We start from the raw sequence: 13,305 nt of genomic DNA, 5'->3' as shown, positions 1-13,305 counted from the left end.
AGCACAATTGGCAGAATTTTTCTTTTCTGTTTCAAACATTGAGCCGAGACTTTGAAGCCCTCCTCCGCTGGCACCAGTTCGGGGGTTAAACGTTCCTGCCCAAACTAAGGCCTTAAAAATACAAACGAGCTTGTTTTTTTTTTTTTTTTTTTTGTTTGTTTTGTTTTTTTTCTTCAATAAATTCTTGTTTTCTCTCTGTTTATTGCGTGTGACGTGTTGTGCTACACCTCATCTTGGTGCATCCTGAGGCCTGTTTAAATAGCTTCCTGGAATAGGATCAACATGTTGCTGGTGCAACAGTAAACAAAGCATTGCTAATAAAAATATCCTGCTTCTTGAGTTGCTTCTTTGGTGATGTGCAAAACTTAATTCAAATTAGAGCTCAAATTAGAGCATGATAGTGTTAACTAGTTCCCTAAAGTGCAGATTATGTCCCCCAATCCAATGACATGGAGTATAATACTCTGCTTTGATCTGCTCCCTTTCAGCTTTCTTCTATTATTGCTTTTTTTGTCATCCTAAAAAAACACTCAAAGCAAATTTTAATTGATTTATTAACTTTAAAAAGCTATGTAAATCAACAAGCTCTGTGTGAAAATATAACTGCTCTCCTTGTTTAATCCTAAATAATCGTTCATTATCTAAGTTGGATTTACCCCCTCAAGCAGGTATAAAACATAAGTAGGTAGGATTTTTATGCTTGTGCGAAAGAGTTAAATGACTGTCTGACCTGTACGAGTAAGAAATTAAGATTTTCCTTAGAGAGAACCTACTAAGGAACACAAAGTCAACTAAATGATTTTAAAAGAAATTTCATGAACAGTTAAATAATGTATGTTTTGTCAGCCTGGAAAGGGAAACAAAACCATTTAAAGACAGTAGAATTCAAGCTACAGTGAAAAAGCTGTTTAGGTAGCTACACGCTACCAAAGGACCAATGAGGTGGCTGAGATCCATGCTTACTCCAGGAAGAGCTAATGCTTTGACTTTTAAAGTGATATTGCAAGGATGCATTGTAAGACAATATTCAGATTAAAAACTTCACCTAATCGTTTTTGGAGGGCTTTCAGGATGCTTTTGTTTTCTTGTATGTTTTGTTCTCGAAGCAGAGCTTCCACACCTTTTTATTAAAATGACACTTGTTCACGGGAGATTGTCATATAAGAATGGAAAGGTGCAAATTACATTCATTGGTGACTTTGGTAAGAAAGTGTGAAAAGACAAGAAATTAATCTTTTATTGCAGTTGAATATTTTTAACTTTAATTTGAGTATCGGTATGTTTTTTTCAAGTGAGACAAAAATCCTAACTTAAGCAATAATTGTTTGTTGTTTTTGTTTTTTCACAAAAAATTGCTAGCGCAAACTTACCTGTAACCCAAACGTAACTGAAACATTTTTTTTTACTTTAAATTGATCAGTTTCTGACACTTGCACTTGTTTACAGTCTTTCTCTTCATATTGTAGATATGCTTGTAATTTAATTTGCAAAGCGCTGCGAATCCTCTGCATTAGAAGTGCCATATAAATTAATTTTACTTTCTTACACAAGGGTCCAATTTTCTTATCCAGTTGCCACCAGACAGGCTGCTTATTTTGCCTCCACACACAGTCAAGCAGATGGCAAGGGAGGTTAAAAAAAATCTCTAAAGCTCACTGCTAGAGAACCGCAGCAGAGTATGTCTGGAGTCTCCATAACAACCACTGGATGTTATCTACACCTCAAGCAGTTGTGGTACAAAAAAGCTTTTTTTTTTTTTGTCCTCACATGTCAAGCATAGTGTGTGGAATTTAGTAGATGCTATTGAGACATTTTACACTGAACCAGACACCTCAGTCAGAACAGACTAAGATTAGATTTCATGTGCAAACACACCTGGTATTTTTGGGCTATTTCTCTTGCAATGACCCCATGGGGACAGACTTTGAAACACCAGGGCATTTGAAATAAAAATCCTGTGGCCTTTGGCAAAGAAGAATTTTAATTTGGTTTCTTAGCAGGATAAAAATCCAATAAAATACACACAGAAAATGCACAGTAGACATAACGTCAGTCTTCTTCCATGGCTGTTTCAGCCCACAGATCCATTTTTTTTTTTTATCTTTGGAATGAGCTTAACAGAGGAACTGGACCTTTGAAATGTTATAGTAGAAGTTTAAGTTCTGTCTTACCGACAAAAGAGAGTTGTACCAAGTTTTAGTAGAAGGGTTGCCAATAATTGTGGTACAGATAACTGTTAAAAACCAAATAAATATAGTGTAGTAATTATATTCCTATCAAAAAGCTGGGTTCTTCTGTATTTTTCAACAGGATTTTTAGATTTACACACAATGCATTTAGCAGTGTTTTACTTCTTGATGTTGTTTCTGCAAATTTGACAAGTATCTAAAACATCAATTTATTCCAATTAATTATTATTATTACCTTCTATTGAATAGTAGGGTAAAAACATTCATGTTGAGAAACCAGCATTTGTATTTCAGATATTTATATTGCCAAATGTTTCATCAGAACCAACATCCTGCTATATTAATTTGGTATTGACTAGGAAACTCTGCAAGTAAAAACTACAAGATCAGCCAAATGACCCCATTAATTTGAACGGCTCATTGGCCAAACTGATTATGTTGCCATAAATATTCCACCAAGGGTTTATTTGAAGGTTGTCATTTAGATGGAGCAGAAACCGAGATTTAATACCTCCCAAGTGTCCCTGCTAGCCCTCGCCTCGAGGAAGCAAGCATCTGGCTGACCCGGCCGTTTAAGTGGGTCAGTTCGGTTGAGGGAGGGGAGTCAAAATCGGAAACCTCTGTCGGTGTATTCTGGGGTTCCTCTCTCGTCTGTGTGTCATTGAAGATGAAAGCAGACACAAATGTGTACAAATCCCACCTTCACAAAACAGTTCTCCCTGCTCGGATGTCTTTGCTAATTCTTAAAACGAAGAGACATTTGACTTATTGCGACCATCTGTCTGAAAACGATGTGAACTTGGAAGATCATATTCTTTACAAGGCAACGTACATTGGTGCCAATCAAGAAAAGTCCGTCGTCTGAAAACAGACGATGGACTTTTATCAACCTATAAAAGATTTATTTATTTTTAATAAATCCTTATAGTATGCTGCAATCATAAAATATATTTGTTTAATTATTTGATTTTTGACCTAGTACATATCACTTCATGTGGCAGATGTTTGATTTCTAGTTCTGTGTTGTTGTTTTCTTGTTTTTATTTCATAAGCTACATAGGTGTTTGATTTCTATTTCTGTGGTTTTAAAGATTTCATAAACTACATAGATTGTCATATATAATCAGTCTCTCACCTTGAAAGCACTTTTTTTGCAGCCGTCTAATGAAACTGTACACTTTTTTTGCATGACAGAGAAAACAGAGCTTTTAAACTGACCTTTGACGTGTGCCCGGAGATGAGGAAACACCTGCAGATTATACCAATACGTGGCTTCATCCAGGCTCTGTCAACCTTTAATGCCCAGCTGAAATTCATCCCAAGGTAAGGAAGGACACACAGAGGATGCAATGTTAATGGATCCACTGAAGCACGGATAATCTTATTATAAAGGGAAGCTGTTCAGATTCTGTTGACCTTCTATTAAAGTGCAAAGTGTTTTGCTCTTCAGAGGAAACTCAGGCGTCAGTCCTCAGGCTTGGATTCTTTGATATTTTAAAAGTTTTTTTTATTTTGGGAGATCAAAAAAAGTTTGTTGTGAAATTGTAAAACTTTAAATTTTCAATTGCCAAAAGACTCTTGAGTTGTTACTTTAATCTCAGGTTCTAAGTACAGTAGCTTAAATCGTGATAAATATATTTTAAAAAATCAGTCAAAGGACCACCGTAAAGTGTTGATGCTGTCTTTCATCTAAATAACATCTTAAAGTGGTTATAAAAAGTAAAATATTAACATCCATCCACTTAAAAACAAGATGTCAAAATTGTGGTTGAAAAATGGCTAGCTAGCTAGCCTAATTATTGTTGTTGTTTAGGCTAATTTCTGCAGTACAGCTCAAGTTACTACTTTTAACATATTGATATACATTTTTTTCCAGGCTAAAAAACATAAAAAAGAACCCCACTAATTAGAAGTTGATAAAAGGCCATGGGCATCCGGTGTTAATTTACTTTGCTGGTTTTGGCTAGTAGACCTGGGATTATCGGTATTAAACAAGTTTCAAAATCATCTCTAAAGTACTTTTAATGGGGTACCAAAGAAAGCACTGGAGTTTCCTTTGGGTTTGTTGAGAATAAATAATTCTGTGTTTTTCCTTCCATCTCTTTTTGCTAGTTGCAAAGCTAAAGCTAAAGGAAATGACATGTTAGGAAACGCCCTCAAAGCTAAGGGTAGAGGATATGACACACTAAGGAACGCCCTCTCTAGGGTGTAGCATTTAATAACACATTGCTGCCCCTCCCCCAGCTGTTGCTGCATATGAACAGTCAGCTGGCGAAAAGAAGGCTGGACTGAATTTATTGTACTTTCCAAGTCAGTCCGACTATACTGGAACCAGAGATCATGTTATGTGCTGTTGTTTTCATATGTAATGTTCATAAAAAACTGTGGATTTTTTACTTATTGTTATCATACCTTGATCCATGACTGTTGACTACAGTTGGGTCCCTTAGGTGATTATCTGCTAGCAGTGAAGTCTTACAGTTTTTAAAGTTCATGCATTTGTATCTAACCAACAGACAGAGGATACAAAAGTGGCTTCATCACAGCAGAGCCGTGAAGGCTTCTGATAATGGTGTCTAATGACTTTGAAGGACCTGCTAATTCTTTCAACAGCAATCCAGGCTCTATATTTACATGGAGTGGCAGGAGGTGGATTGCAGTTTGAAAGCCAGGAGAGCGGACAGGGGACCCCCAGGGTGAATGTGAGAGGCGTGCAAAATGTAAAAACCTCTGCGTGGGCGCTCCTCTGCCCACCCTCTTTATTTTCTTTTTCCCCTTTTCATAGTTAGGCAGCTTTGTATATCAATAGCTGGGCTGATGTGTTTTTTGGAAACGATGAGAAAATTTTCCCTCCACTTCAAACAGATTGTTAGCGACACGCACTAGTCGTCAAATAGCAGGGGAACTCGAGAGGAAAGTGGGAAAATGTCAGTAATCTGTCATATTGAATCAGCAGAGGTTTTAATGCGAGGATTAGAGGACAGCTTTACTTGTGCTGCTGCTGTTGCTGCTGCTGTTGCTGTGATGGTGCGTCTTTCACATGCGCTAACATAACTACAGTTTCCACCCCCTCCCTACTCCCTGTGCATCACACTTTTTTTCACTCTGGCTGCCTTTGCCTCCTGCGTTGTCTTCTCCCACTCTCTCACACTCGTCTTTTTCTTGGCCTCTCACCCTTAACTGTACTTTTTGGGTTTCTTTCTGTGTGTGTTACCTCCTTTACTTCTCCACAGTCATCGTGTCCCTCCCTGTTTTTATGAAACTTCTCGTAGCATTCAGCCATCCACCACAGTTTTTTTTTTTTTTTTCTGGCCCTGATTCTGCTTATGTAATCTAAGTCTCCAGACCCACTTCACTGCACTTTGTTGTTGTTCTGGCAACTGTTGGCCTTTTATAATATCTGAAGTTGTCTTGAACAAGAAATGTCATGAATAATATTTTATGAAATGATTTGATAGGAACTTAGCTAATTATTACAGAGTGGTAGCCTCTGATTACTTTTTTCAGGGGTGTTAAAGTAAAGAGAATTGACTACTTTAGCTATTTGTAAAAACTTTAAAAACCACTTATCATCGCCCTTCCATTTCAAACACTGTTAGTTTATCAAATACAATCTCAGTACATTAAAGCTTGTGGTTGCAACTTCAGCAAAGCACTATATGTCTGAATAGAACAAAAATATATTTATGTCCACTTATGAAAGACTTAGCAGAGTAGTTCTTTACTTACCCATCCATGTTTTCTTGCTTTACTCCAAAATTCTGGACAGATCATCAGTTTATTACAGAGCAACACATAACAAACCATCATGCATGTACACTGTCCCGCAAAGTTTCTAGTGGCCAATCTACACAATTTACATGATTTTTCTTGACTGCAGTGGTGGGAAGCCAGGGAACCTGGTGAAAACCTGCACATGTTTGGGGAGAATACGGCAACTCCCAGTGCTTTTACCTGTTTTTCTTTACCACAGCGTATAGCTTCTCCTCACAAAATACCAACTGCTGCACGACAGCCTTGTAGCCTTCTCTATCAAGTAATCAGGGCTAGGAAAGCTATTACAGTGTTCACCTTAAACATGCATAGCTTTGTAATTTTCATCCAGAAATCTAAGACTTGACACAAACAGCTACATTCTTAAACAGACGCGCAGGTTTTTGAGTAATGATAAGCTAACGCTATCTGCCCTACATTTTGAAATGAGTTCAGTCTCACGTTCACCATGAAGGTAATTTCCTGTGATAAATCAACCACTTGATGACATGGCTCAAAAATATTTTGCAAGCTGCAAAAATAGTCAATGATTTAAGAAAGATTGGCTGCGCAAAACCTGATTGTGTGTTTTGGTGGATAACGTTGGAGGCTGATTACTTAAATTCATAGGTCGTACATCAACCCACAGGGATGGAAAGTAATGGTAAGGATGTTTTTTTTTTCTTTATCCAGATTAAAAGGTTAAAGTCTTATAGGGCTTGAGAAAACAAGGCAGTAAGTTATGCTGAGGGATCTTGTGGGTCATGGACCCATTAAGACCTGAAAGAACATATGAGTGTGCCTCTCTCCATATGTTGAGGGCATACAGCCTCTTAATCAGTTGGGAGATCAGGAACATAAAAGCTTTGGTCTGCAGTTCAGCAGTAAGGACGATAGTGAGAAACAACAAATTTGAATTAGATTTAGAAACAATTAAAAGAAAAAAGGACCTTCATGAACCAAAAGAGCATCCTTTACCCAAAATAGAATTTGGCACCATACAGTCTGAGGAGGGAAAATAAATAATGTGTTCAGCACATCATCCGGCTGTGTCCCTCCTTTCCCTCTGTCATGGTTGGATCTTCTGTTCCGATCTGTTAATTTTTTTCTCGCTTTGCTTTTGTTTTATGCAGAGGCAGTGTGTCATTTAAAATGGCACCACCAGTTCTCCCAGCCGGAGCACGATTGGATTTCCAAATCCTCATTATCTGCACTGGTTCCACTCACTGTCACATCCACGCTCACACTCTTCCACAGACACACACACACACACACACACACCCACACACACAGAGACGCACCCTGTTAAATCTGGATTCTGAAATGACTCATAGCTTTCATTCTTCACACAGGTGTTTGCGCCTTCTCTGCCCTCCTCAGGCTTCTGGGAGAGAGTGAGCACACTCTTGTTTCCTCCTGTGAGGGGTTTGTGCTCGAGCTACCCACATCGTTCAGCTGCCTTCTCTTGCCTCATCCCTTCTCTCCCTGTCTTCCTCCACTTTTATTTGTCACCAGCCAGCCCACACTTTTCCCTCACACATCCAAAGCACTGTTATGTGCACTACACAATTTCTTCTTCATAGTATCCAGAGCACCATCTCACACGCTGCTATTCCCTGCTAGGATTTTGATTGAATCGCTGTGTGTTTCATTATAATTTTATCATTAAATTGACGGGTTTTTTATTGCTGTGTGGAGCAGCTGTTGCTGATACTTTATGGACTTCTCTTTTTTGTTGTTGTTTTTTAAGGAGAATCATCTTTCTCTTAAACTTCATTAACTCTCCCTCAGTCTTAAGAGATGGGGTCATTTGGACCCCACAATTGTTTTTTACCGCAGTCCGGCGGAGTTTGCGGTGACTTCCTGTGCACTTTTACGAGGTTTTTGTGGTATGGTTTCAGGAACTGATGGTCTGGACATTTCTTTCAGTCAAACATTTGACATCTTCTGTGACTTAAGGTGGTTGAGGCTACTGGTAGCTGCTAAAATACCCCAACTCTCTTTGGTCAATGATTTGTATAACCACCTTTCATTGTAATTAAAGATACAGGTCTTTAGGGGGGCAGGAGGGGGGAGGATCTATCGCTTTTTTATATTTAAAGGTTAGTAGTTTTGCCTGTTCTTCCCATTAAAATAGTTTAAGTTCAACTTTAATACAACTTGACCTGTTTGCTGTCTCTTGGTCTTCATAATGCCGTTTGTTCACTCACTTTTTCTAACAAACCTCTTTAGCTTCCCTGTGATACGCTCTTTTATGTTGGTCTATAACATTTAGATTCCAGTGTAAAAAATAAAAAAAAGTTCAGTAGACTTTGGATTTTTCTTTGTAAGCCACTGTATGTGTTTTTTTCAGCCTGTGTGCTTTATTTCCTCCCCATGTGATCCAACTCATTTGATCCTGGATTTCTGGTTTGCAAACAACGGCCCAATCTGATGCATGAAGAGATCGCCGTTTCCTTCTTTTTGCTCTGTAAACCTGATGACGGGATCCTTTGAATGGGATTGCTTGTCTGAGCGGTTTAGGTGTAATCTCTGAAGAGCAGGCAGCGGGGCCAACCCCGGCGGTTCCCAGCTGATAAAAGGGAGATTACAAGGATGATTTATTACAGATTACAGCGAACGACTCGCCCCAGTGCTTTTTGCCGCTGGCACACTGCTTACGTCACTACTAGAAACTTTTAGAGGGCTTAGGAGATAGAAAGACACAACCAAAATGGCTAGTTTGGTTATGAATGGCATTAGCTATTCATTATTTTTTGTAATTTCTAACTCTCAATCAAGCAATGATCAAAATCTGTTTATAATCCTCTTCATAATCAATTTTTTAACGGTAAAATAAATTCCAGTATTATTTAAATCACATGAAAAGAGGCACTATTCTGATAAATGCTTATTTTGATTTTTATTATGCATCACAAATGGTCCTAACCTTTCGGATTACACAGGATTTTGCCGAGGAACGTGGATATTTTATGGGTTTCTGCGATACACTTTGGAGACGTGTTTGTTTTGTGCTTTTGAAATTCCAGTTCTTGTATGTTTAAGACTTGTACCTTCCACAAGTCTTAAACATATCATTAAAAGACTAAAAAACCCCAAGACTTGATGCGGATAATCTGGGAATCAAGAAGAGGAGCACGCAAGACAGATCTGTGCAGGACACCGGGAAAATCTGTAGCACAAATTCTCCCTGAACATATGGGCCTGGTGACGCCCCACCAGGCTTTTCCACTCGGCCCTGCCAAGCTAATTCAAGAGTGACTCTCCAGCAGCGACGCTATTAGTGGGCAGAACAACAGTGCTTCTTTAAGTGTACCCTCTGTGCTCATTGGTCAAGTTATGAAAGAGAGAGAAAAAATGACTGCATAATTACAGAGATTTCATTTTGCCAGGAGAGGCAGTGACCTTATTGGCTTTGAGGTGTTGTTGTTGTTGAACAGAAGGTTTCCAGTATCAGTGAGGAATGGAAAATGTGAGACACAAACCTGTCCATGCCACTGTAAAGGTGCTGCTTCGTATGACAGTAACGCCGGCTGGATATCTCTAAAACATTTAACAGTTTTCTAGACTTCAGACAGAATTAAGAGCACAAAGGGAACTCTTAATATTGCATCGCCTGCAAGCTCGGAGTTGAATATTTCACGAATATTCAACTCCTTGCTTCATGCTAGTCTCTCACTCCCTGGGAGGACTTGGAAAGATGATTTGGGAATACAAGATCTGGGAGTCTGACATCAATCGTATTCACTCATCCACTACTTGTACGTCACTGCCTAATGCAGTTTAAAGGGCATCACTGTTCTAATTTACTTAGAGCCAAATTGGCAAAGATATGATACCCTGGATGATAACTGCCCTTGGTGCAATCAATCACAGCCACCATTAGTCATATGTTTTGGTCTCGCAACACCTTGCGTGATTATAGGGACGCTATCTTCCTAGCTTTGTCTCAGGTCTGTATTTTTTGTTGTCCTAACAAAAAGACTTGGCTTTACCTCTATTCACTTATACTGTTATGCTTTTTTTTTATTATTCACAGAGAAACTATGTATATTTCATTAGCCTTGGATGGATTCAAGTAACTGAATAGATAATTTTTTGAAAAACCAGTTTAGTAATTACATACATGTCTGATAAGTTATTTTTTTAGATTTCACCAAAACCAAGCAAAACAAATTAGCAATCCATCCATTTTCTAACACTCTTGTCCCTTGTGAGAGTTGCTGGTGCCTATCTCCAGCTAACTCTCTGGGTGAGAGGCGGGGACACCCTGGACAGGTCGCCAGTCTGTTGCAGGGCAACACAGAGACAGACAGGACAAACAACCATGCACACACACACTCACATCTAGGGAGAATTTGTAGAGGCCATTTAATCTGACAGTCATGTTTTTGGAGTGTGGGAGGAAGCTGGAGTACCCAGAGAGAACCCACGCATGCACAGAGAGAACATGCAAACTCCATACAGAAAGACCCCAGGCCAAGAATCGAACCCAGGACCTTCTTGCTGCAAGGCAACAACTCTACCTACTGCGCCGCCACTGTGCAGCCAACAAACTCATACAATAATTTCTTTATCTTCATCAATAACAAGTGCAAATCTGCTCATTTAACAGCCATATTGTTGCTAAATACGCAAACGTTTAGTAACGAGAACATGTAACTGATCTAACATTACTGCTTTGCTTCACTGATACAGGGTGATATTCTTGACCTGGAAGGACACTGAACCCTCCGCTTTTATCCGATCAGAGACATAATGAATCACGTACAAATGGAATAATTTAGATGTAGCCTATGAGTTTCAGCAAAAAAGTACAGTAGAATCTGGTCTCCCTTTTTGAATACCATACCATACCATACCAACTTTATTTATAAAGCACTTTAAATACAATGTCATTCACAGAGTAGCGTTATTCTGCTCTGTTACTATGAGATAAGGTTGCCATGATATCGATGTGATACACCAGGATATGTACATCGTGCTTTTTATAAATCACACTTGTTTTTGTTTTCTTCCAACATTTGGTTTGTTACATGCTAATATGACGTACCACTGGTTGGTAGTATGTTAGTGTTGTCTTACTCCTGCTGTATATCTGTCTGTTGTCACTTTTGTATTAATAGAAAAATCTGAAAATAAACTATGTATTCAAGTAAAAAGAAAGAGAGTTGGTGGATAAATGTAAGGCAAGCATTCTAAATATATATCCAGTGTATATGTTATCATGAGAGCAGCACTCAACTCCTGCTGATATTGAGGGAAAGGAGTTTTACATAAGCCTGTGTCCTCTTTGAATCATACTTACGTCTTTCATCACCATGGCTACAACCTACAGTAGTGTGGAGGCGCACTCTTCATCTCTCCCCTGCTTTCTCTGGCAATCCGATCTTAGCAGTCGTGGGTTACAGTAACCATTCAGGGTCTGAATCTGAATCTAACCCTGACAAAGCCTTCGAGCGGCTCTTGGCTTTTTTGACTTTTGAGATCTGGCATCTGTAAAGAAAAACATATTTTGGTAAAGTCACTGTTGCGCCTATATTGTTTCTGAGCTTTTTTTTTTTGTTTTTTTAGATTCTTGCACTGCTTCGCTCTTGACTATAAAAAGCGTTGCTTTATATAAACGACTCTGTTCTCACACTGTTTTTTTTTTTCCCTTTCTCTGACTTCTCCTTAGACAATCGCTGCCCAAAGACGCTCAGAAGTATTTTGACAGTGACACGGGCGTCCTGGAGGTTCCAATGACAGTGCAAGTAGCAGGGCAGGTTTGTATCATATTTTACATGTTCTGCTCGTTTCACAGGAAGCCTCCTTGTGATCCTGAGGAAAGTGCACTTTCCATGTAAGTGTGGCGGTGCTTGAGTCCTACTTTTTGACAGAAGCAGCATCACTGAAGGTTGTAACCTATTTTGCTGGTAACAGGCTAAAATTATCTCACGCCCTCCAGGCCCAGATACTCCACAGGAGCTAATAAGCCAAGCATAAAGGTTACCCCACATTGTTTCACTGAAAATGACTTCATTTGCTTCAAATGGGCATGCAGCAGCCAAATGCGTGTAGCTTCTTCTTTTTGAAAAGGCTGATAATGACAAAAGGCTGAACATTTTCCACATTGTTTTTAGAGACATCCTGGGTTTTTTTTTTCTTCCTAGAATCACACAACTTTTTGCGTACTTTATTATTAATAATCCACATCCATTAGGGCTTTAAAAAATCTAAACAGTTCTGTTTCTTCACCATGGGAGTCTGGAGATAAGCCTAAAGAGAAGTGTGAACTTAATTAAATAAAGACATGTTATAAAAAATCTCTCATTTGGATGTTATCTAGAATAAAGGATTGCTATTCATTTCTAGTTTGCCTTAATGAACTTAAAAATACATATTTTTAATAAGTAGCTTCTTCTGCTGAATAAAAAACATCAATAATTTAAAAGAAAACATCTGACAACTATCACTTTAATACTTAAAAAAAAATCTGTTTCTTAAATGTAAAGCAGCAGTTTGAAAGCTTCTTGTGTGGCTTCCTTCCACTATTTCCATAAACACAGTAATCCCTGCTTAATGAGGCCTTCACCTTCTTGTTTCTAAGGATGAAATGCTTCCTCTAATGGCTGCAGCTCCCCATCTCCTTTTTCATCATCTTCAGCCCAAGCTAAATGTCACCAAGTGCTTTTTTTTTTTTTTTTTTTTTTTTTTTTTCAAAATTAATTAGGGTTTTTGAAATGCATTTACATAATGCATGAAATGTAGGGTATTATCTAAAATCTACTTTTTTGAGTTTTGCATTATAATAGCATTGTTGTGATGACATGCTGAAGGCGGAGTGTCGGAAAGAGCAGGAGATTCTTAAAGTGACAAAGGCCAATTTCGAGGCATCAAACTGTGAAGTTAAATTTCCGCTAAGTCATGTTTAATACATACAGCATTTTTTTTATGATGTTTCATGCATATGATAGATAATGATGCATAGATCATAGATCATGATGCATAATGCAATAGTGAGTGAAGCTGAGGCAAATAATGACACCAGCAGTGATTGTCTTCTGAAACTGGATTGAATCTCTTTATATTTCCATCTAAATTTGTTTGATTTTGCTCCATACTAATTCTATATTCTGCTTGGAATAGTAAAGCAGTAAAGCAGAGTGTGCAGTCTGAATTCAGAGCACTGTAGGTTACCCTAACAACTGCTCTCTTTCTGCCTGCAGAGTGCAGAGATTATTTTACTAACTGCATCCTTCTGGTTTCGATTGGAATGGCACAGGCTACATAATGTGGTTGTGAATCTGCCTACTTACTAAACCTTTTCATTTGTAGGTCAGGTCAGATATGTCTTTTGGATAGACAATTTAAATTCAGTTCA

The 13,305-nt window shown here is 38.4% G+C and overlaps 1 protein-coding gene across 3 annotated transcripts in view; it reads left to right on the top strand.

Moving 5' to 3' along the window:
* The window catches only part of cfap74 (cilia and flagella associated protein 74), a 55,013-nt gene that overhangs the window by 25,483 nt on the left and 16,225 nt on the right, over positions 1–13,305 (top strand). For all 3 annotated transcript variants that reach the window (XM_015040880.1, XM_015040881.1, XM_015040882.1), the window contains exons 22-23: positions 3,384–3,512; positions 11,620–11,707. In XM_015040880.1, coding sequence (XP_014896366.1) covers positions 3,384–3,512; positions 11,620–11,707 — 217 coding nt within the window. The remainder of the gene's footprint in view (positions 1–3,383; positions 3,513–11,619; positions 11,708–13,305) is intronic.

This window comes from Poecilia latipinna, unplaced genomic scaffold, assembly GCF_001443285.1.
Source record: "Poecilia latipinna isolate Pla-1442-1.1 unplaced genomic scaffold, P_latipinna-1.0 Scaffold532, whole genome shotgun sequence".
In the NCBI taxonomy this organism is placed as follows: Eukaryota; Metazoa; Chordata; class Actinopteri; order Cyprinodontiformes; family Poeciliidae; genus Poecilia; species Poecilia latipinna.
The sequence above is the reverse complement of the archived record's forward strand: the minus strand, read 5'-3'. Positions and strand labels throughout refer to the sequence as shown.